The 23,720-nt window shown below is 43.5% G+C and overlaps 1 protein-coding gene across 3 annotated transcripts; it reads right to left on the reverse strand.

Annotated features, from left to right (window-relative positions):
- Positions 1 to 4,216: 4,216 nt before the first annotated feature.
- AQP4 (aquaporin 4) lies at positions 4,217 to 17,520 on the reverse strand. 3 transcript variants are annotated; one of them, NM_001004765.3, is made up of 5 exons: positions 17,435 to 17,520; positions 12,675 to 13,089; positions 11,602 to 11,766; positions 10,620 to 10,700; positions 4,217 to 8,922 (listed from the first exon to the last, which is right to left on the reverse strand). In NM_001004765.3, exons 1-5 carry the CDS (start codon positions 17,500 to 17,502, stop codon positions 8,644 to 8,646), a joined length of 1,008 nt encoding a protein of 335 aa, NP_001004765.2. In that variant the 5' UTR covers positions 17,503 to 17,520; the 3' UTR covers positions 4,217 to 8,643. The 3 variants fall into 3 exon arrangements, with proteins under 3 accessions (NP_001004765.2, NP_001351338.1, NP_001304756.1); NM_001364409.2 differs by having other exon boundaries at positions 17,268 to 17,474; NM_001317827.2 differs by having other exon boundaries at positions 7,793 to 8,922; positions 17,435 to 17,510.
- Positions 17,521 to 23,720: the final 6,200 nt, after the last annotated feature.

A 23,720-nucleotide genomic window follows, 5' to 3' on the forward strand; every position in this document is an offset into this window, starting at 1 on the left:
CTTCCCTTCCCTTCCCTTCCCTTCCCTTCCCTTCCCTTCCCTTCCCTTCCCTTCCCTTCCCTTCCCTTCCCTTCCCTTCCCTTCCCTTCCCTTCCCTTCCCTTCCCTTCCCTTCCCTTCCCTTCCCTTCCCTTCCCTTCCCTTCCCTGTCTCCTCTCCTCTCCTCTCCTCTCCTCTCCTCTCCTCTCCTCTCCTCTCCTCTCCTCTCCTCTCCTCTCCTCTCCTCTCCTCTCCTCTCCTCTCCTCTCCTCTCCTCTCCTCTCCTCTCCTCTCCTCTCCTCTCCTCTCCTCTCCTCTCCTCTCCTCTCCTCTCCTCTCCTCTCCTCTCCTCTCCTCTCCTCTCCTCATTACTTTATTTGCCAGGTGATTGTCCCTTTCTCTGCCTGTCCCCAGCTTGCATCTCATTGACTCTATTCATGCACGGTCCTATGTCTATCTTTCTGCTATTGTATTAAACTCACAGATGAGTTCAGATACATGAAGTCCTGCTCTGAATCTTGTGCCCATTGAGACACTGCTTTGGTGGCAAAGGAGCCTTCTAATGATCAGGTAGTTGTATGTTCTGAGCTGATTCAGATCCATTTTGTACAAGGCAATTTTTAATACATGGCAAATCACTTGGGAGCCATTCCGGGGCTGAGGGACATGGTTTGGCTATTTCATCCTCTGACTGCAAAACTGGAACTCAGTATCTAGGCTTTCACCTTGTGGTTGGATTATATACTTTCCAGTTAACCCTGAAACTTCTAAGTGATGTTTGGCTGTCAACCAAAGTTTCTGTTTGCTAAGATATAAAATGATAGCTTTTCAGGCTTCTTCCAGTATTTGAGATACTGGTTTTGCCATCTTAAACTACCAGAATGTGAGTTTTCTAAATAATTAGCAAAATACTGTGAAAAAAAAAATGGATAAGAAAGGACAGCACTTCAGGGAAAATATAGGTCTGGCATGAAGTAAAGTTTATGGAAATTCTGGGTATTTTGTTATGGAAAACACTATCTGAACAACAACAAAGAAGAAGAATATGAATCAGAAATGCATATGCTTGAAGCTTCACCGTAAAAACCTCAGTAGATTCCATGGGAACACATGAAGGTACAGCTGTCTATGCAGAAAAAATAGACAAATGGAGATAATGTGCTAGAGAATGCCATCAGATCCTGCAGAACAAAGATCTCAAACAGCCAGAAATGTTAAAGCATCCTCAAATTTCATTCTTTGACAAAGAAAAAAAATGAATAAAAAGGAAAACAAAAAGCCTCTCTCAATGAGAAAATGAAGTGTTCTACTTAACTCTGTAATATGTTTGAGGATTCAACCTGTAGAAAAGATAAAATAAAGCATGGACAGGAACAGAGATGTACAAGAGGGAAAAAGACCCAACTCTCACACAAATGCAAACAGATAAGTGATTTTTTCTGACTGGGGAGAGAATAAAATCATTTCAGTTTGATCTTCTCTTCAGCACTCAGACATAATAGCAATAGCTGCTATACATAAACTTTATGTGTTCTTCAGCTACACACAATGAAATGATTTATATTCTAACTCAGAAAGGCCAGTGGTGAATGGAGTTGGGGGATGTTTATTTACACAGTGGTAAATTAACCTAAGGAGAACCACTCTAAGTATAGCATGATGAGGACGCTGAGGGATCCAGATGAACTTTTTGACCTCCATGGTATTTGCTGGGCTTTTTCAAGCTAAGAGGTTGGAGGACACAAAGGTTTATTCTCACATTTTAGTCTTCAGGCCACAGGATCTTCTGCATTTATGCCCTAGCGATGTTTGCCTCCAGCAAATCGGAACTGTGCTGGGCAGCTGTGGAAGAAAGGCAAAATACAAAAAAGCCTGTGTCTGAAACATTTGTGTTTGTGTGCATCCTTGCCTGTACAGCTGGTCTGACTCAGCTCTGAAGATGCCATGCAGCTGTTCCTCTGGAGCTATACCTGTGGGCAAGCAGCAGCAGAGTCCAACATCTATGTACGTCTTCCTGATCTCCAGAGTTCATTTTGTCCCTACCCTGTCATGTTTAATCATGAAGCATTAAGCTTTTTCTTACTCGATATTCATGTGCATATGTTCAGAACTTACAAGGCCAATCTACTATTGTTCCAGTTTTCCTATTGATGTTTTTCTTTCTAATCAGAGCCCAGGGACTTGCTACAAGCTCCAGTCTTTCAAAATTGATTACTTCCTTGCTGGGTCCCTGTTTACTCTACTGCAATTCTCTAAGGCTGGGTTCAACTGGTGCAAACTGACTTTGTCTTTTCTGTGAAGAGAAGTCAGGATTTATCCTGAGTACTGTGCAGCTCTGGCAAGTCAAGGCAAATGAGAAGCACCCTTTAGGACATCTGTGCTGCTGCCTGGAGAGAGTGGCCATAAGGGCAAAGTGGCAAGGAGCGGCAGCATCCTCTTGAAGATGCTTGGGGAAGTATGCTTGGGAAACTAAAATGTCTGACTACATCTCCAATGAGCCCATCTTGCTGGGAAGGCAGAGAACCAAACCAAGCCAAGCCAAGCTAAGCCAAACCAGTATCAAAGGAAATTTTGGGAAAAACAAATGCATCTCCAATACTGTTGGATCTGCAAAGTATAGCAAGTATAAGTAAAGCAATAATCTCCACAGAAGAAATGAAGCTAACCTAAGATACAATCGGATAATGACAAAATATTTCTAATGCTAGAAGGTTCCAAAATGTGTAAGGCAAGCAACATTTGAATGGATCGTGTGTGGAAAGAAAAAACGTCATGGCAAAAAATCCTTGTGAGGAAGAGCAGAAGAACCCAACCGAGTTCCATGTCAGTAGTGGATGGTCCTAACATCTCTCCAGGCTGAAACCTGAATGGCTCAGACATAAGTGGAAATAAATGAGATGCTGGGATCCCAGTGGGGCATGCAGCAATCTCAAGTGGTAGCCAGTCTCCCAATTTTCCAAAGGTTTACCTACCAATCTTGTCTCTTCCCAGGAGTAAATCCTGTTGCTCATTTTTGTGCAGCTCACTTTCACATACTCATGCACACAGCACAGAGTATACTAATATGGACATTTATACATACCATGAGTTTTGCTTTAGGAATATTCCTATCAAAAGGGAAGTAGAGAGAAAACATCAGAGGAAGACCATAGCTGTGGTGAGTTGCTGGGAACTCTTTGCCAGCCATGACAAACAGTATAAGTTGCCTTTGCCTTTCAAAAGAACCTTGAGATAGCTCTTTTTGATAGATTATTCCAGTCTTTGTAGTTGTAAGGATTGCTTTTCTAATGAGGTATGAGAGGTCAAAATAAATTAATAGCCAAGATAAGAGCTATCAGTCTGATATAAATAAAATTATGAAGCTTACAATATACCACAATCTGTGACAGATAAAGGAGTCTAAACCCAAAGGAGGGTTCAAAAGGAGGCTGATATTGGGAGTATCTGCACCCTCAGTTCTCCTTTTAAGAAGACAATTAAGCCACAGTTTGCAGTTGTTGCAGCTGAAGCACATGTCACTGTTGGAGCTTAGGGTGAGGACATCACTTGCCTGTGATGCAGTGCAATTTCTCCTGTCCTGTGTCTCCAGTGTGTTTCCACAAGCCTAGGTGCATGTCCTCATATGACCATGTCCTTGTCATGTAAATGACACCACAGTGCCAGTAAGAGCTAACTATAGAGCTCTCCCTTGCCACACTGCTGCTTTCCTGCTCCTCCCAGGACCCTCCTGCATCCTAACCCTGGACACGGCTATATTCCCACTTGTCTGATTGTCATGAGTGTTTTAGGAGCTAAGCTTTGCATTCCAAGTAAGGAGCCAGGCACCAAAAAATATTATTGCTACCACGCCCAATTTTGTTGCTGAAATCTTCCATGGGATCTGAGTCTCACAACTCATCATTAGCAAAAGGACTCCAAAATACCTGCATCCATTATATCACGTATATAAAACTTTAGCTCTCCATTATTCTATATGCGTTTTAAACCCATCCAGAAAAATCAGGATTGAGTGCACCAGCATAACTTTTGCTCTGCTTGGTTTAGCTTGTTTCTGTAAAGATATTACATCTTTTGCAATCACATCTCTTAACTAACATACAACTTACTTCTACAGTATGTCTAAGTAAGCACAGACTTCCTAACTTCTCAGACGTGCTATTTTCTGGATTGTTTATTTTCTATATATTTTGGTCATGAGCTTTGGGACTGTTGAATGTTTTCAGTGAACAAATGATGCCTTTTCTTTTTTGGAACAGACAATTTATTTGCAACAGAAGTGTGAGATACAGTAGAATACAAGTGGGAACCAGAAAATCATGTATTATTTCATAGTGTATTCCTCAGTAGATTATTTCAAACGTAACACATGGAAAGTTTAAGTCCTATAACATTAGTTCTGATACGATGGTGACTAAACATTTCCACAATAAGCAATATTGTGGAAAAATCCTCATACATAGTTTGCTCTACATCATTTTTCCTAAATTACAAAGACTGCATCAGTATGATTTAAATCATATAAGTAACCAAGTAACAAATAATTCAGTCTGTGTTTGCATCATGTCTGTTTGAAAGTCCTTGAGAAACTCAGATACACACAGGTTGATTTTAGAGTCAGAATGTGTGGCATTTGTATCTCTCACCTTGGACAGAAAGGTTCACAATGTAAGATCTCACATATTTTATTTAGATTATAAATAGTGGGTGGTGTATAACATCCTGCATGTGTTACACAGACTCAAACTAAAATCTTGCAGATTTCAGATGCAACTGCTGTTAACTAGCATTAGAAAGGTGAAAGTCCTATCTGAAGGCTATTTATCTTTTTAGACATCTACCATGACCAATAATTAATAATTGAAAATAAAACACGTTTTGAAAAACTCATGTGCAAGTACATATGAGAAGCCTAAATGCTGCGTATGGGATGAGTCTTGCTCCTGCTTTCACTGAATGAAAAAAACTCCCATGTACTTCAACAAAAGAAGGGTTATGACATCTCAAATGCTACAGGAATCTTTTTTCTTTCTTCCTTTTTCCTTTTTTTTTTTCTTTTTTTTTTCCCCCATAAGAATAGTTAGGATTTGGCTGACAAACTCCTCAGGATTTAGAGAACCTGAAAGGTATTTGTGTGCTGCAGCATAACCACCTTCAGCTTTCATCCTTTCTCTTCTGAAGGCTGGGGATTAAATATTCTGAATATGGTCATTAATGTGCAAATGCAGTGTTGGAAACACCTGTGCCATCATGGAGGGGTATGAGACTCATCCACAATTGTTTTTAGGACTCCAGTATAACGGTGAAATGCCTGTCAAGCTTGCTGTGATATATATCCACCAACATGAACCAATATATATGCTAAGCGTTTTCAACCCATAAGAAGGTGATGCCAGCCTATTATTTAACAAAATGTTAAATAATTTTTTGATAATGATGCCACTGCAAAACAACTTAGAGAAGTACGTACCCTTGGAGGCTAAAACTGAATCCTAAGGGGCACTGAGCTGTGATGTTACCTTGAATATTCCTTGATCACCGTGAACGGTGATCTCCTGTTGTGGGGTACAATGGGCTTTGGTGGCAGTTACACCTAAGGATTTACTTTAGGGTGAGTCATAAACCTCAAGTTGAATCGGTATCCTTCCAGAATTTACTATCTTGCTTAAAAGTGCTTATTTTTGAAAAACTACAGGGAAGTGCTTGAGAGGAGCCATCAGCTCCCCAAAAAGCTCAGCATCATTTCCATTGCAGCTAATGGCAAACCTCTCCATGAGTTTGATTCCATGGAAGCAGGAGCAAACCTAAGAGTCCTCACTTTTTCCTAATAATGGCCAATGAATGACAGCATCCTTTGTTGGCTAATGGTCTCTTTACTTTAGCTTGTCTTCTTTCTCTTGATCCTTTCAGGAGCCTCAGCATCTTATCTCCAATACTCCCATTGAGTAAGGAGTTCTCCTAGGACTGGTTCTGAGTGTTTGCCACAATTCATCAGTAAACTGTGTTTCAAGGAAAAAAAATTCTCCCGATTGAGTTGGCCAGTACCATGCTCGTGCTATGCTCACCTCTGCAGCAGAATCAGGCAGAGTGAAGAAAACAAATATCATGCAATTTGTGTAAAGGACCATTAAGCATAAAGCAAATCACAGCTTCTTATTTAAATAATACAGCACCATGCAAAATCTGCATATTATGAGTTTCTAAGGAGTGCCTTTAAATACAAAAATGCAAGAACAATCCACCAGTGCTATGGAATATAACACTCTTCACTTTACCTGCTTAAGCCATGAAAAAGGTTTAATCAAAATGTCCCTTTAACAAACACAGTGTTTGAAGGAAAAAAAAAAGCCAGAACAAATGTCTAGAGAAAAAAAACCAACAGAACAAACAAACAAACAAAAAACAACACTACTTTTACTCTTTCTGATTGAATCTATTTAGGATGATACTTACCCATTTGAGAAAAGGCATACAGGAATCTAAAAGCCACACCTATGTTGCCCAGACTCAGTTCCTGCTGTGACTTAACTCTTATCTATGATCCTTGGTCTTGCTTGGATCTTATCTCTGATTTGATACAGCAGGTCAAATACCAGCAGGTCCCTAGCCATGCTCCTGCCCTTGAACCAAGATGCTGTCCTGAGGAGTACAGGTAGGGACAGCCATCAGCTGTTTTACCATAGGTATGTAATGGGAGTGCATCAGCTGTTTTAGCATACTCCATAGGTATGTAATGGGAATGCATCTGGCCATGAGCAGGGCTGTCGCTGGGTCACCTGAGGAATCCTTGACCTGTGCCCACATGTGCCATGTGCTGTGCCTGCACAGCAGAGGCAGGAGCAGGGATGAACCAAAAATAGTGGAGGAATCACAACTCTAGCGCTCGATGATGGGAGCTTTTGCCACTCTCTAACAGGGTTTTCAAGGCAAGAAAAGTGTGAAAGCAGGAGATTGAGTACAGCAGAACATGCCATACAGTGCTGCGAGTTGGAATAGCAGAATTGCCCTTGGATCACAGTGCACAGATTTGAGTTTAGCAGTGGTTTATTATCTCACTAGAAGCATCTAATTCCCTGTAATAAAGATTGCGTGTAGAGCACGACAAAGGGGAGACAAGTCTATTACAGCCCACAGTCAGGACTAATGCTTTTTTTTTTCCCCTCTTATTCTTAAGTAGGCAGGAATAGCTTTTCAATTTCAAAATAAAAACTATACAATTACAGTAATACCATAATGCTCCTGACTGTTCGGCAGCTGCACGTTGTAAAACTCAAAGCCACTGATCAGAAACAAAAGCAGTAAGTGACAGCTTTGTAGAAATGTTCCGGTGAGATGATTATGTCTATCAAAATACTTCTATGGGGGAAAGCCTGATTACTGATTTCATGTCCCCTTCCCCCCAAAAAACCCTGCAAGTGCTTGCATCTTTTCCTAACAACAAATAAAGCAGCCTTTACTGGAGATGTAATTAAGACTAGATGAGCTGTGGAATAAGAGAGGATCCTGATCGACTAGTTAGGCATCAGTTACAACAACAAGGCAGAAGCAGTCATGTTTTTATCCTCTGTTATAAAAAATACTTCTCAATCAGTGTTTCAATACAGTTAAAATTTAAAAACTCTCTACATTACTAATAAATTAAAAACCCCATATCTCCGACCATCTTGTAAGAAAGTAGGTAAGTAATTTAAACATTTAGTTTACATAAATTCTCACAGAAATCTGTATCTGAACAAGTGCACTGAAAACAGATATGCCTTCTTTTCTTCTGATAGGTCTTATTTGAGTTATTAAGTAACAGGAAAGCCTTTATATTCTTTGCGTGACCTTGAGAGTCTGCTAACATGAAATGGTCAATAGTCAAACCCCAGGAGAATGTTTCACCAGATAGACAATGTCAGAAGTGAGCATGAAGTACAGTTAAATGCTTTGCAGCCTTATTACGGTAGACTTCAATATTCAATTTCAGCATATTTACTCCTGGGAAGAGATGAAGGTAATACATTTATACAGAAAATCGTATGAGTGAAATTTGATGGGTTGATCGAATTTTTTTCTGGAGCCTATTAAAATATCATTTATTTCAGAGGTAGTTTGCAAGGTAGTAGTGACATACGTGAGTGGAAACAATACTCCATTGCTTGACTTTGGATAAAACTGTTAAATACTGTTGGTGCTGTCCCTGAACCTCACAGAGAATGCTTAATGGATAAGATGTTCTAATCAAAGATGACAACAGTCAATTAAGTGTCAGAAGAACAATCTGATAAGTAGGTCTTCATGTCTATAGGCATTTCCTGATACATCTTATCTGTCAATCTGAATGTTAAACATCTCTATCTTCATCTCATTATTGACTGATTTATTAAAGAAGAATGCTTTCATCTCTTTTTGACTTTGGGGTTGTTCCAGAAAGAAAGGAAGGAAAATTGCAGGAACACCTCCAAATTTAGAATAATTCATGGGGAATCCTAATTATAATGAAGTCCTAATATTCCAGCTGAGCAGATGTATGGTTTGGTGATGCCACTACCACACAGCTGCCTTCACCACACTTTTTAAGAAATGATAGATGCTCTGTTTAGAGGAGATCTGTTTCTTTGATAGGTGGAAGGATATCTGTGGAGTCGCTGGCAGGCTGCTCTCTGCTTTCAGTGCTCCTTGCTAGTCATACAGAAGACAGCACCTCACTTGATGGATCTCTTCCCTTCTTGTCCTCACTCCTGTCAATATCAATTACATGGACAATGCCAGGCTTCAGGATCAGGTCATCGGTCTCTACGTGGCTCCTGGTGTCATCCACTTCTATGTACTTCCCTTTGGATGGCTGAGTAGCTTTACTGAAGACATCTTTAAAACGGCGTTTGAGCTCCACGTCTGGGCAATAGACATACTCATAAAGAGCACCAGCAAGGACTGCTCCTATTATTGGTCCCACCCAATAAACCTACAAAGAGAGGTGGAAAAAACATAGGCATTAGGTTCCAGAGCAAGAAAAGAAGCCAGAATCTCAGAGAAAAGCCCCATATCCTCAAAGCAAAGTGGGTTTATCAACTTCTAACCTCTTTCAAAGAAGCCTTCTCTAAATTTTCAATGTTTATTTGCCAGCTGTAGATAACATACTTGTGCTGTTTTCAAGATACCACACAAAATGAATACCAATGTAGAAAACTCATCTTTCTGCATTTTTACTCCAGAATGATTATAAAATTGTAAGGAAGCAAAGCCTATCCTAGTGCATATATACAAGCAGTTCTACTTCAGTATTTCAGACTCACATTTCCAAAGAGTCCAAATTTGACTTCTGATCCAGAAGACTCCAACGGGCAGGCAGCTATCTTATTATCTAACTTGATAAACAAATACAACTGACACACACAACTTTGGAGGGTACCTATCTATTTTCGTATGACATGCAGCAGTTCTGTAATATTAGTAGGTGCAAAGGCCCACTGACTTCTCATGCTAATGTCACTGCTTTGAAGGAGGAGAAAAAGGCCCAATTTCCAAATGACCAGCAGAGAAGCTAAGCTTCTCCTACAACTTTTTACATAGTAAATTTGTTTATTGTTTACAGCTTTAGTCACAAATTACAGGCTCCCGCAGAGTATGGATAATTAATCTTGTGAAAAACTACAGCAGATTTTTCATAGGAACAAGCCATTCACTGATAACTGGATAAATCTGCCTCAATACGATAACTCTTGGGAACAAAGTTACACATGGTATCGTGTTTGCAGAATTGGAGCCTCAGGGCCTGAAAACAATGCTATTTCTGTTATTAGCTTCAGTGGGAGCAATGTGGGCTCCATACTTTAAAAATCAAGAAAATCCTTATATGCTCTGCAATACGCAGCTCCCACAGTTAGTACTGAAAGCATCCCTGGAAGTGCTTTCCCTATGTTTAATTAGGTGAGGCTGAGCTGTGATCCATCTCTCCCTATAAAATGTTGATAAGTTTAGTAGTGGGATGCTATAGAAACTGCAACACTCACAGTCTGTTTATTAAATTGTTTCCTTCAAAAACCCTCCTAGTTAAGCCAATGCTTTCTAATCAAAGCAGATAACATCTGGTCCAGCTCATAAAGACCAGGCTGCAACCCCTTCATCTTTTGCTGTGGGCATTTGCTATGGCAGGTCCTCCCTCTGGAACCAGATCACAGGGAGTCCCTGCTCTCATTTTATGTCTGCCCCAGTTTGCCATAGAACCAGGTGAAACGTGAAGCCAACAGAATTACTTCCACAACTTCTCACCAGCATGACCTGAGGGTTTGCAGTCTTCCTTGGAGGACTTTTTCTGTTTTGCAGTTCAATTCTTCCCATCTCACTGGACTGTTTTGTTGTTGTTGTTGTTGTTAGGTTTTGTTTGTTTGTTTGTTTGTCTCGCTCTTTTGGCACAGTTTTCTTCTACCCCAGTTACTCCCTCCACAAAATGGCCCCCGAGTAGCTAGATGCTATCCCAGCATGCTGCCTGCCACACTGCAGTCCTAGATGTGGATCAGGATTGTACTATAGTGTGGAGCAGGTCAGCACCTGTCTTCCCAGTGAAGGTCTTGATGGGATGTGTAAAAAATTGAGTGCTTTATGAAAAAAACGTGAAGGATGTTTGCTGCTGGGAGGAAGGAAGCATGAAAACAGAGTTACCCATTGGTTTTCCCATTTTCCCATGATGACAGCAGGTCCAAATGAGCGAGCAGGGTTCATACTGGCACCAGTGTAATTGATCTAAAGTAAAGACAAAATGTTGCATGTTATTAGAACCTCAAAGGTAGTCATTCAGTGTCTTTCTTTTACCCACAGTAAAAGGACTGGTATTGCATGGTGTCTAATCCTGACAATGTGTATTGTTACTCTTCAGAGTCTTATTACAAAATTAACAAAGCTGTCACACAAACAGGCAGAAAATCTCAGACCCAGGATCCTACTGAAGAAGATCCTCCTGCTGCTTTCAAACTGTTTTTGACGTGGATCCATACCATGATCCATTATTCATGAATAACATGTTCTGGGCCTGTCACTACAAGAAAGACACTGAAGTTCTGGAGCGTGCTTGGAGAAAGGGAACAAAGCTGTGAGGAGTCCGGAGCACAGATCTTATGGGGAACAGCTGAAGGAACTGGGATTGTTCAGTCTGGAGAAGTGGAGGCTCAGGGGAGACCTTATTGGTCTCTACAGCAGCCTGAAAGGAAGTTGCGGTGCAGTTGGGGTTGAGCTCTCCTCCCAGGTAACAGTGATAGGACAAGAGGGAATGACCTCAAGGTGACCTCAAGGAAAGGTTCAAGTTGGATATTAGGAAACATTTCTTCTCTGAAAGAGTGGTGAGGCATTGGAATGGGCTGCCCAGGGAGTTGGTGGAGTCACTGTCCATGGAGATGTTCAAGAAGCGTTTGGATGATGCTGCACTGAGGAACGTGGTTTAGTGGGAAATATTGGTGGTAGGTGGATAGTTGGACTGGATGATCTTGGAGGTCCTTTTCAACCTTGGTGATTCTAGGATTTTATGATTCTATAATACAACAGTCATATAGCTATAGCAGCTATAAAGTCTACAGAAGTTTCCATTTGCTTCTGAAGTAAGGATAAAGGGACAAAAGCTCTATTTTTCAAAACTAAGGCATTAACTTACAGCAAATAAATGTCCAATTGCAACAGAAAATCCAATTGCTAGAGCTACTGAACCAGTGACATCACTTCGTTTTGAATCACAGCTGGCAAAAATAGTAAAAACCAGCTGAAATGTAATTATCAGCTCCACCAGGAGTCCATGGCCAGCGGAAAGATCGCCGTGTACCTGGAGAAAGGGAAAGAAACACAGGAGATGAAGCAAAGGTGATTTTATAAATCAGAAAGACACCACCTACGTTAATTACATTTCAGTGAATGGTATTTCTAAGTGGTACACAATGAAAGACAACAATGAACATTTAGAGGCACACATTCCCAACCCTCTCCTCCCCTCCCCTTTCTTTTTTTTTTTTTTTAATTTGAGAGCCGTGGAAAATTACTGCTGGACTGACAACAGACAGCTTGCCAGTATCACCCAATGGGAACTTCAAAGTTAGACTGCAGAAGTATCCTTTATTTTTACATGGGGATTTGCAAAGGCTGCACTTCCCCTTCACCATTTTTTTTCTTGGGAGTGCTGTAATTTACTATTCAATTATAAATTCATTAATTAGCCCTGACTTAATTAATTTAAATTTCAATTAAAATTTAAGCAGTGTGCAGCTCAAGTGCATTTTTAATAAGTCCTGCAACAGGGCTAACTGATGGCATTTCTTATTAGTTTAGAACAAAGCTGAAATCTAAGCCACAATCTATTTCAAAAGTATGTCATTTTAAATTGATGTTTTTTCAATCCCCATCATAACGGCAGAGAATTAATTTCCCCTCCCCAGTCCATAAGAAAATGGCATTTCAAGCATACATTATTTAAATTCTGCACGTAAATTAACATTACCTGCTGTCATCAGATTTAGGGAAGTTCTAGAAAAGCGTACTTCTATAAAAAGAACAGCTACAGATATAGTGTTGCATAAAGCCATCCTGGGGAGAGCTTTAAACCCTTTCTGGATGTTGTAAATAAACCAGTAAGCTCCTAAAATCTCTACTCGAGCTCTCTTTATTTTGTGTGACGCTGATTCTATGTTCTTAGGCTCTGAGTTACTCTACTGCACGCGCTGGAGCAGAAGTGATTACCGCAGTGACTCCCAGGCCTCCCACCACACTCGGTGGTGTGATGAGGTAGAGGATGCCAGCTCCCACGATGGCTCCCAGGCACTGGGCAAGAATGTAGAAGACCGATTTGGCGAGGCTGATCTTTCTTGTGCAGACCATGGCCACAGTCACAGCAGGGTTGATGTGGCCACCGCTGATGTGTCCAAAGCACTGCACCATGGTTGCAATGCTCAGTCCAAAGCAGAGAGAGATAAGGACCATGTCTACGGGCAGTGGCTTCTCTGATCCACCCCAGTTGATCGTAGAGCCAAGGCTGAGGAGGACAAAAATCAACATGGCCAAAAATTCTGCTGAAACGGCTTTCCAGAAGGGCTGAGTCCAGACTCCTTTGAATGCTACCATGATGCTCTCACACTTGCACAGTCGTGCACACTTACTGAAAAAGGAAAACAAATCTTCATCAGAAGTCACCAAATAAGCCTAATTCTCTCCTGTAAGAGGGCTGTTATTTGTAAACTTGGAGGGACGGCTCAAGGCAGAGTACCCTTGGAAGGGGGCAACCTTGGACAGATACGCTGTCAGAGCTGGTTGCCCTTAAAACATTGCTGGAGTTCAACAGTCCGAAGTATATGAGGTAATTAATCATTCCCTGTGATAAGTCTGTTCCTATAGCTTTGGTTCATGCAAAACAGACCCTTTATTTTTTCTTAAGTAAGTGTGAAAATAGATATATTCTTTTATCCTAGGTGACCTCTGCCTAACTAGGAGTCTGCAAAGCCCTACCACTTTCAATGTCCTGTTAGCCATCATGCTCATTAAATCGGTGGGTATCCCCTTTCTCTAATCAAATCCGTCCTTTTCACAAGGCAGGTGCAATAGTTCAGTAAAAAGCAGTATTATAGAATCACAGAATGGTTTAGGTTGGAAGAGACCTTGAAGCCCACCCAGTCCCACCCCGTGCCGTGGGCAGGGCTGCCACCCAGCAGCTCAGCTGCCCAGGGCCCCATCCAACCTGGCCTTGAGCGCCTCCAGGGATGGAGCACCACAGCTTCTCTGGGCAGCTGTGCCAGCATCTCACCGCCCTCTGAGTAATGATTTTTTCTTGATATCTAGCCTAAATCTTCTGACCTTTAGTTTAAGGCAGATCCCCTGTTTCCTATCACTATCAGAAAAAAAAGTTGGTTCCCCTCCTGCTTGTAAGCTCCCTTCATGTACTGAAGACTGCATGGAGGTCTCCCCAAAGCCTTCTCTTCTCCTAGCTAAATAAGCCCAAGTCATAGTCAAACAAGCCTAAGCCCATACAGTAGTCAAATCCTAATCATTTTTACAACAGTGTAGTGATGGAAGGTTGCCTCAGGATCTATAAGAGAAAGTTTATTTTTCTGAACACTCACACAAACAAATATTTCAATTTGTATTTATACAAAGTGCAGTTTCTCCTTTCTGGACATAGGGTTAAGATTGAATCCAGTCAGGAAAATGAACACAGTCCTAAATTCTGACCTTCACATCAACCATGCAGTCAATAAAGTCTTTTCTCTTAGGCTAAGTGTGTAGAACAAATAGTAGAACAGAACAACATTTTCTGCACATTTGGTATGTACAACTGTGTGGGGCAAAGAAAAAAAGTGTCTTGGATTTTCCACTGTCTGGAAATGCTAATTGTAAGTCTGCACAACCTTCATGATGAGTTACAGTCTTGCTAGATGCTCAGACACCTATGAAAGTGGGTCACCAAAGAAAAGTTATTTGTGGTATTAATAAATTAGAAGAATGAGCCAAAAGGGAAGCATTTTAATGAGTTTCTAAGGAATGCTAACAAGATTCTTCTTTAAAAACAGAAGCAAATAAAACTACTAACCCCTCCAAAAAACAAAAACAAACAAATAAAACCACAACAGAAAACAAAAGAAAGAATACTCCACTGCTGCTTTGGGAACAGAATTTCAAGTGGAAGATGGATGAATTTATGTTCAGTTATCTAAGGTAACTGAGCCACGATGCATATTTAATACCACTTACATCAGAAAGAAGCATAAAATGCATGTCTAGTCATTTCAAGTTACTGCAAGAGGAATGGGCCATGAATTTCTTAACAGTTGTGGAGAGTTAGGGAATAGCAATTCAACTCTGTGACTGGAGCAAATAATTTGTTTCCCTGTCTCATTTCTTACACTAATTTACTGTGTATTTCGGATAGGCCATTTGCACTCTATCTCAGTTCTCTGGACTCTCAGCTGAGAACAAGAATTATATTACCTCCTGAAAATGGTTGTTGTAAAGCACTTGTGAAGTGATCTGGCAGACTCGGAACTTTGATCAGGAATTGTTTCACTAAAGGAGAAGGGAAACCAGAACCTCAAAAGTGAAAAAAGTCAACCCCCGAATCTGATTTTGTGTTCAGACAAACTGGAGTAGTTTTTGTAAGATCTTTTATTAACAGTCAGTTCATGACCAGCTACCGAGATCCATCTGTTTGTTCAAGATGGATCACAGTTCACCACCTCTCTTGGTGATGAAGCCACAGCTATCCTTATCCTCCTTGCTAGCTCCTCACCAACAATTCAGTTCAGTGACCTGAGTAGGACACAGGAGCAATATCTGTACTGAGAAGAGCTCAGTGTCCCAGAACATGTCCCAAGTGAACAGTTCATGTAGGGATGAGTCACATCCTGAATCCCATGAAATGAAACCTGGATGCTTACACAACAGAAGCAGCACTCAACTACTCCTTCACACCTATCTTCATTGAGATGCAACATTGGTTTTCCCATGCTCTACCCTGCTTTTGCAAAGTACAAAAAACAAGCCCTTACATTATATTCCAGACTTGATGTTTGGACTAGATGATCTTAGCTGTCTTTTCCAACCTAAATGATTCTATGATTCTATGACTTTTGCAAAATTTACTACCGCTGAGGACACAAGGATGGCACCAGATGCATTTGGAGCACAGGAGGGAGGGATATGGGGACTCATGACTTTGTCCCAGTGTGCCTGATCACCACTTTCTGTACACAGAGAACTGCAGATGGGCCTGGCCGGGCACCCATCATGGAGAGCAGACCTCATACTGCTGCACCTGATGAGCTACAGCTGAGATCCCATGCCATCCAGTCAGCCAATGTCATTTACAGCCCTCAAAATGCAAAAATGCGGCATGCAAGCCAAAAGTCCAAGCTATAGAGTCCAAAAGTCCAAAAGTAACTCAAGCACAAAAGCTTGTTCATCAACATAAATGAAGTTTATTCTTATCCTAAAGGGCATATTGCATGCATGCATGCATAAAAAAAAAAAAAAAAAAAAAAAAAAATCCAACCCAAATGGTAGAACTCTACCAGTTATAGTTTGATAGTTAATGACCTAAACACCTATTTTAATGCTGCCTTTTTTCCTATGAGCAGCCTGCTTTTCTATGATATTAACACCCACTGAAACACCCAGCTGTCACAGCAAAAGTTTTCTTTCAAGCTGCACAACTTTATTTCCCCACAGCAAAAATGAAAGAAAATTTAGCTCCCTCCCAACCACTTGCATTAAAAAAAAAGTTAATACAAGCTTAATATCACTTTCTTTTTTTTTTTTTTTCTTAGCTTGGAGTCCAGGTTCTCACTTAAATCCAAAGGCTCTCAGCAACTTAGAAATCAATATTGTCTCCAACACCCATTGTCCCATCTGCACACAGTTAACTTCAAGGCTTGAGATGGGACAGAGAGATGACTGCCAGGTCTGAAGCTGATAGAGACTTCCCAGCATCTCAGATTTGCCACCGAAGCTGCAAAGCAATTTTTGGAGTAGCTGCCGCTCGCGGTTGCCTTCCGCAAATACAAAATGTAACAGAATATAACAGAACGGCGCTTTTAGGTTACGGTCACACATTGATTTCGCTTGGCCACGCTTGGAGCTCTCTGGTCTAGAATCACACAGCAGACGGCGTGTGATGGGACACGGGGTGGGTGCCGCAGCTCAAGTTGCCGTCACGGTCTAAAGAGTCTGGGCTATGGGGCAGCCTTATTCTGGGCACACGCATTGTCCAGGGCTGCAGCGACTGTGGCTCTGAAGCCGTGACGATATAAATAATAACAAAGGCTTCCCAACGAATCCCAAAGGGCACTTTTAACGTTCTTTCTGATGCCACTTCAGGGGGCAGAGGCACTGCCCGGCACTGCACGGCAGCCGTGTGCGTGCGGCAGCTGTACGCTCCGGCATCCCCGCGGCTCAGATGGACGCTGGGCACCCTTTGGCACTCCGTCTCATTTTCCGTTACGATGTGAGCGGGCGGCTGACACGGCTACCCGCGGCAGGTGGGAGGGAGAGGCTGGGGAGCCCAGCGCCGCCGCTTTCTGCGGGACCGGCGCTCCGCACACGCACCTCTCTCCACTCTAAGACCGCAAGCTGAGAATCAAACTTTTTGGGCGCGGAACGGAGACGCTCCGCAGCCCTCCGTCCCCGCTTAGCGCACCCACGGGCGACCGAAAGGTATCGCCTTCGGGCTGCCGGGGTAGCCCTGCGAGCCGCTGCACCCCGAGCCCCCCGCTCCCCGGGGGTCACCCTCTCCCCCGAGCTGGGCCACCCCTCCCTCCTTCACTCCCCCCCTTCGCGGAGCGCACTCACCCGCGGCGCGGCGCGGCCGCCCGGTCGCTCATGCCTGTCCGGCAGCGCGGAGCCGCGGCAGCGCGGGCGCGGAGCTGCGGCGCTCCCCGGGTGGGCGCGGGGTGGGCGCGGGGCGCGGGGGGGGGCGCGGCTCCCGAGCGGGCGACTGCCGAGCGGCGGGCCCCTACCTGCTGCTGCGAGCGGGCGGAGGGCGCTTGAGACGCTGCCGCCGGAGCCGCGGGTCATTTGCGATCATGTGAATATGCAGATTGGTGCGGGGGGTTCGCTGCTGATGGCGAAAAGAGGGAGCCGGGGCCGAAGGGAGCCCGGTGGGGGCTGCGCGGCATGGGGAAAAGCTCAAAGAGCGCTCTGCTTCTTCCAGCTGCACTCTGGGCTCGTGGAAATAAAGTGTAAGGCGCTCCGCAGGCAGGGAGCCTCGTCCGTCTCTCGTACCTACTGGTACCTCACCAGGTAACCTCACCAGCAACACTACATGTTGCATAACAAAGTGTTCAGCTTGCTCCCCTTTGCAACATTCAGCAAAGTTTTGCCTAGTGTGAGAAACTAACGGAGGCCACTCTCAAGAACTGCTGAAACTGTGCTGTGATGCTGCCCAACCCACTTGGGTTTTGTGGATTTATTATTTTTCCTATAGAATCATTTGAGTTGGACGGGACTCTTAAAGGTCATCTCGTCCAATTCCCCTGCAATAAACAGGGACACCTACAGCTCAGTCAGGTTGCTCAGAGCCCCATCCAGACTGACCTTGAGTGTCTCCAAGGACAGGGCTTCCACCACCTCTGGGCAACTTGTTCCAGTGCCTCACCACCCTCATTGTAAACAAATTCTTCCTTATATCCAATCTAAATCTCCCTCCTTCTAGTTCGAAACCATTTCCCATTGTCCTACCACAAGAGACCCTGCTAAAGAGCCTGTCCCCTTCCTTCTTATATAGCCCCCCTTTAGATACTGAAAAGTTGCTCTCAGGTCTCCCCGGAGCCTTCTCTTGTCCAGGCTGAACAGCCCCAGCTCTCTCAGCTCTGTCCTCATAGGAGAGGTGTTCCATCCCTTGCACCATTTTTGTGGCGCGCTCCAACAGGTCTGTGTCTCTCCTATACTGAGGACCCCACATCTGGATGCAGTCTCACCAGCACAGAGCAGAGGGGCAGGAGCACCTCCCTCACCCTCTTGGCCACACTTCTTTTGAGGCAGCCCAGGACAGTGTTGGCTTTCTGGGCTGCGAGGTCACGCTGCTGGCTCATGTCCAGCTTACCATGCATCAGTACCCCCAGGCCCTTATTGGCAGGGCTGTGCTCCATCCTTACATCTCCCAGCTTGCAATGATAGTGGGGGTTGCCAGGACCCAGGTGCAACACCTTGCACTTCTCATTGTGAGAGAAACCCAATGAATCCCCAGCGCAAAAATCCCACAAAAGAAGAGCCCTTTAGGCAATAAGATTGAAACAAAGTCACCAAAGTTCCCAGGCAGGATTATTTTGTTGGAGTGTGTAGAAACTGCAGAAAGTGGCACTTGCAGAAGGCAGGCATGAACATGGAACAACCCATGGAAAATCATGGAAAATCATCCGTAGCTTCTGTTGGGATTCTGTAGGCAATGCTTTACACCAGTAAAGAGCAAGCATAATGTGTAATACCATCAATTCAGGATGCTGTAAACAAATTTGCACACAAGGCAATAAAGAAGTAATGCCCGTGTGTTAATTGCTTACTAATCGGAGTTTATGGTGCATACAAGGTGATCGTAAAGTACAGTTACAGGTGTTCCTCTCATGTTTGCCTGCTCTTCCCTTCTTTAAAGCATAGTCATATGGATACCAAATGACATCCCAGCGTTAAGACAGAAGAAAAAACAGCTGGCTGGATGCTTGACATTCTCTTTTTCAGTCTTTGCTTCATTTTTTTTATGTCTTGATCTCAGCCAGGAGGAGAGAGAATCACGGGCACACAAACCCACTCCTTCGCTGGCTGCATTTGGTCTCTCAGCCTTTGCCCTTCACAACTCATTACTGTGATTCCAGAAACTCTGACTCCTAACACTGCCTTATGGGCACATAAGCCCATCATATACTCACAAGTTAAGTTCTGACACAAGGGCTATGGAAGAAGCTCCCCACAGTAAAAGGACATCAGTCGGGAAGTTCCTCTGTGTGTTCTCTTTTCCACTCCTGTTCTCTTTTCCCCCTCTCCCAGGTGTTACTGTACAAGAAGCCACCTTCAGTGCTCTGTTTCACACAACTGTGGGTTCCCTTGCTTGAATGGGCCGTGTCTTTTCCCACCTGCATTTGATAAAGGCAGCCTGATCTGATGGGTGGCAGCTCTGCCCACGGCAGGCGCTTGCAACTGGGTGGGCTTTGAGGTCTCTTCCAATCCAAGCCATTCCGTGGTTCTGTGATTATTTCAGCCTTCTGCACCACAGCTGCTTCTGCCCAATACATCATTTTCTCTGTTACTCCAAAAGATGCATGCAGATACCTCCATTTTCTCCCCAGTTGTGGAGTTGGCTGTTTCAAATCAGGACGGAGGCTGCTTTCACAGCTTTGCCCTGGCAACACATGCATTCATTGGCACCTTGCAGACTCGGCTCCCATTTGGTTAGTCACAAACAACACTCTCTTAGTAAAACAAATAATTGCTTTTCCTTTCCTTGCAGATAGGACATATCTGCTCTTTGTGGTCTGCGGAGCAGATCAGTGCCACGTGGTGAAATGGGAACAGGAACACCTTCTGTCACCGCTGCCATTCTCATTGCAACAGGGCTTCTGGGGGAACAGGCAAAGGCTGTGACCACAGAAACAGACAAAGGCAATGCTTCGGGCACAAACCTGGAGCAAATCATGCCATTCCAGCCCTGATTAAACAGACAGACTGCTCCACTGAGAGCACAGGAGGCAATAAAGCCATCCTTTGAGGTGGCACTGAAGCACAGAGGAAAGCAAAACCGGTTTGGGGGTGAATTGGTCGTTCTTGGGATCTGGGAGCATATAGATTCTTCGTTATAAAACCTGACTTAACTCATTTTGGACATCTGCTCAAGGATGAAATGTTCCCCCGGCTACTGTGCTTAACACAGTTAAGGAAATACCTTATAAAAGAACATACATGAAAAATTGAAAAGTGGTGTTAATGCTCCATGCCTGTCTGAGAGGGTGAATATGCAGCACAATTTCACCATGCCTCTGCTTCTCCTTCACTTAACAGCACAGCCAACTTCCTACAGTTGTTTTTAGGGCATCATGAATTAAAGATCTCCGTAGGGTAGTAAGCCATGGCGAGAAGATGCTGCAACACGTAAGGCACATCCACCTTCTGCACAAGGACTTCCCAGACAACTGAAGCGTGCTGGGTCTGGCGTTTCATTTTGATCTGTTATGGAGGAGAGGGCACTCTGCCAAAGTTGGATAGGAATGTACTAACAGCTAATTCCAGCTAACATAATGAGAGGGAGAGAGGCAGAAAATCTCCCAGCACTGGATTCTGTCACCTTGCTGAATCGCAGTGGGAAGAGTCCCACCGCTCTACAGTGAGTTGCATAGGGAGCCATCAGGGCAGTGCTGTCAGATCTGCCTTGTGGTCTGGTCAGCTAGGGCTGAGACAGAGAAAAGAAATACCGAAACAAAAACCAGATGACATAATTTAGAAGCATTGTGTGTTTTCTCAGTGGCCATAGTCTTTTTCCACTTGGACCCAGAGGATGAGGGCTGCTGCCTCCACGCTGCTGGTATTAAGCTCCTCAGCTGTCCCTCTATTCTGTCAGCACCTCTTCAGGCTTTCAGTTTCCAAAATGAATAAGGTTTACTGGCCATACTCTCTCTTTCCCCACCCTCTCTGAGTGTTCCTGCCCTTTCCAATGGGTTGTGCAACCCAGGCCTCCTTTGGCTACAGCTGATGGGAGACCAGAGACTACTCGGGTTCATACCAGCCCTGTAACCTCAGTGGGCAGCAGGTTACCACAGCAAAAGGTAACCACAGTCAGTCTTAGGAGAGCCTCCAGAAGAATTTTCATAAGCACCTCAAGTGATGGAGGGATTTGGCTTCTGTTTTCATGGTGGCACGGACTCCTGGGAGACCGAATTCCTTTGACCTTCCTTGGCTGCTGTCAACGAGAGACCTTGAAAACAGGCTGCAAGCCTTTCAGAAATGATTGGCACTTGCAGAAACGCTCTGACTTTCTGTACTGCCAGGCTGTGCGGTTCATTCTGTTGCCACTAATGAACCATCCACCCCTCACCAGCATATGGTCTATAAGTTTGGGCTAATCTTTGCCTACTAAAAGGATCTTACATAAAACACCACTTACTGAAATGTGATCTTTGCGCATTTCTGAAGTTTCAGTTTTCCTTCAGTGTAATCTTGTTACTTAGGTCATTCATTTTGTCACGCCCTGGTATCAGCCTGGTCCAGATTTGGCTGTGGGGGCTGTGTTCTCCTGACATTTAGAGCAAGAATTCCCTGGGAAATCAGTCAACAGATTTGACATTGCTTCTGGCGTGGCTCCAGAGGGTTTAGTTTTACTCTCCCTCTCTATTTATTGTGGAATCTGTCTGTCCACAGGCTGCACATTGAGTCCTATGCTGGAGAAGGAGAACTGCGAGGGACAAAATGGCCATTCACTCGAGGGATCCATTCAGGCTGCTCATAATGGTTTTACAAGAATTCGTGCACTTGGATGACTGCTGAGCTTCCTTAGTCCTGCTCCATTGCTTTCCTCACGAGACAATTTGGACTGACCGCTTTTCCTTTGCTCTCCCCCCCCCCCCAGCAATTACGGCTGGAAAAGCAAAACTGCGATCCAGGTAGCATGGGAACTACCTGGAGGTCTTTAGAAATAGTTTAATTTCAGCACGGCATGGACAAGCCCCTTGCTGGGAATATGTGAAAATAAAAGCCTTTTTTTCTCCTCTCCTATCACAAACTGTTGCAAAAAGCTGCATCGATAGCAGATGCAGAGCCAGGGACTGACTGGAGGGGAGGATCAGGAAGGAGCCCCAGGCACTGTATGAAGTCAGCAGTGGGGGAAGCATCCCAACAAGGAGAACTAAAGTGGGGGAGAAGGATTTGTCTAACTTCACTAGGTAAGACACTGACATTTGATTGAGCTCTCACAGATCTTATCAGCACAGAGAAAGGAGTATTCCACGTTGGATATCCCACTGCTGTACATTCTTTGACAGGCAGCTGTGCTTTCGGAACTGATCAGAGCTGCTCTCCTTAGCAGCTCCTCACCTCCAATTGCTCAGCTTCTTCCCTCAGCACCAGTGAAGACCCTTGGTCCCATTCAGAAATGGAGCCCACATGACTGATCTGCCTCTCTTTCTCTGTGTACTTATTATCTTCAATAATTTCTGATCCTATCATCAGTTGATTCATGACAGTGATGATGTGCTTCGTGTATTGCGATTTTTTTCCACGTAGAGTTAAGAATGAAGAGTACTACTTCAAAAAAAAAAGTTACAGCTAACCAGAAGACCTATATCAAAAAGATTATATCATAAAGACCTGTATCATAAAGACTTTTTATGACACTTAATTCCAATGTTTGTGCTGCAAGAAGTGCTCTCAAGCATGAACCTGGTTTCCAGGAAAGAAGTTTGCTTGCCAGCAGCAGAGGATGGCTTATCTGAAAGTGCATTTTGCTGTGGTTCTTACATTAGTTCCACCTCTACCTAATGATGCTGCAACTCAAAGGCTGTATTCACGATGCTCAAAGAATCGTGGAGTATAAAACCAGATTACAACATAAAATTTTCTAGTTAACTTATAGATGTTTCACGTCATTACACATTTCATTGTTTCAATAATTTACATTTGGTTAAATATGCTTTACAAAAAGCATCTTTGCTTAATTTGAAAACTCACAGGACAGAAAATCCACCCATTCCCTTGGTAGTTTATTCACCAGACTAATCATTTTCATCACCAAAAATGGTCTTTCTCTCTAAAATGAGTCCGTATGAAGCTCGTTATGCTGTTCTCCCCCAGATTAAAAAGCCTCTTGTACTTCTTCTTTGTTCCCATGAGAATACTTACATAATGCAAGTAATTCATCTCTTCATCATCCTTTTGATAAGCTAAATAGGCTGAGCTTTCAAAGTCTCTCACCCTAAAGAAATTCTTTTCAGCTCTTGTTTTTGGCTTCACCACTTTTCCAATATGCTTTTAAAAGTACTTTTTTAATACTAAACTCCAGCAGGCATATCCTGAAGTGTCCCTTACAGCACACCTAGGAATTATTCTAGCCAGTCTTACCACAGCACCGCACTGAGGAAGCACTCTTCCTTATCCCTCCTCAAGGCCCCTCAGTCCTTCTCAGGACATAGCCCCCATTCTGTAGATAAGGCGTGTTTTACCCTGAGAAATGAAATTTTGCATTTTATGGTATTAGAAAACATCTTGTCATGACAGGGAACATACCAGAGAACAATCTACTCCACTCTGCTTGGCCATACTTTTCTC

Source organism: Gallus gallus, chromosome 2, assembly GCF_016699485.2.
Source record: "Gallus gallus isolate bGalGal1 chromosome 2, bGalGal1.mat.broiler.GRCg7b, whole genome shotgun sequence".
NCBI classification, from domain to species: Eukaryota; Metazoa; Chordata; class Aves; order Galliformes; family Phasianidae; genus Gallus; species Gallus gallus.

Bases quoted from the DNA above. Each gene is read 5' to 3' on its own strand.
- AQP4 (NM_001004765.3), bottom strand. From the start codon at position 17,502: ATGATCGCAAATGACCCGCGGCTCCGGCGGCAGCGTCTCAAGCGCCCT. The intron at 13,090-17,434 runs GTAGGGGCCCGC...TTCCTTTTTCAG, and splicing joins CCGCCCGCTCGCAGCAGCAG to TAAGTGTGCACGACTGTGCA. The intron at 10,701-11,601 runs GTAAGTTAATGC...TCTTTACTTTAG, and splicing joins CAATTGGACATTTATTTGCT to ATCAATTACACTGGTGCCAG.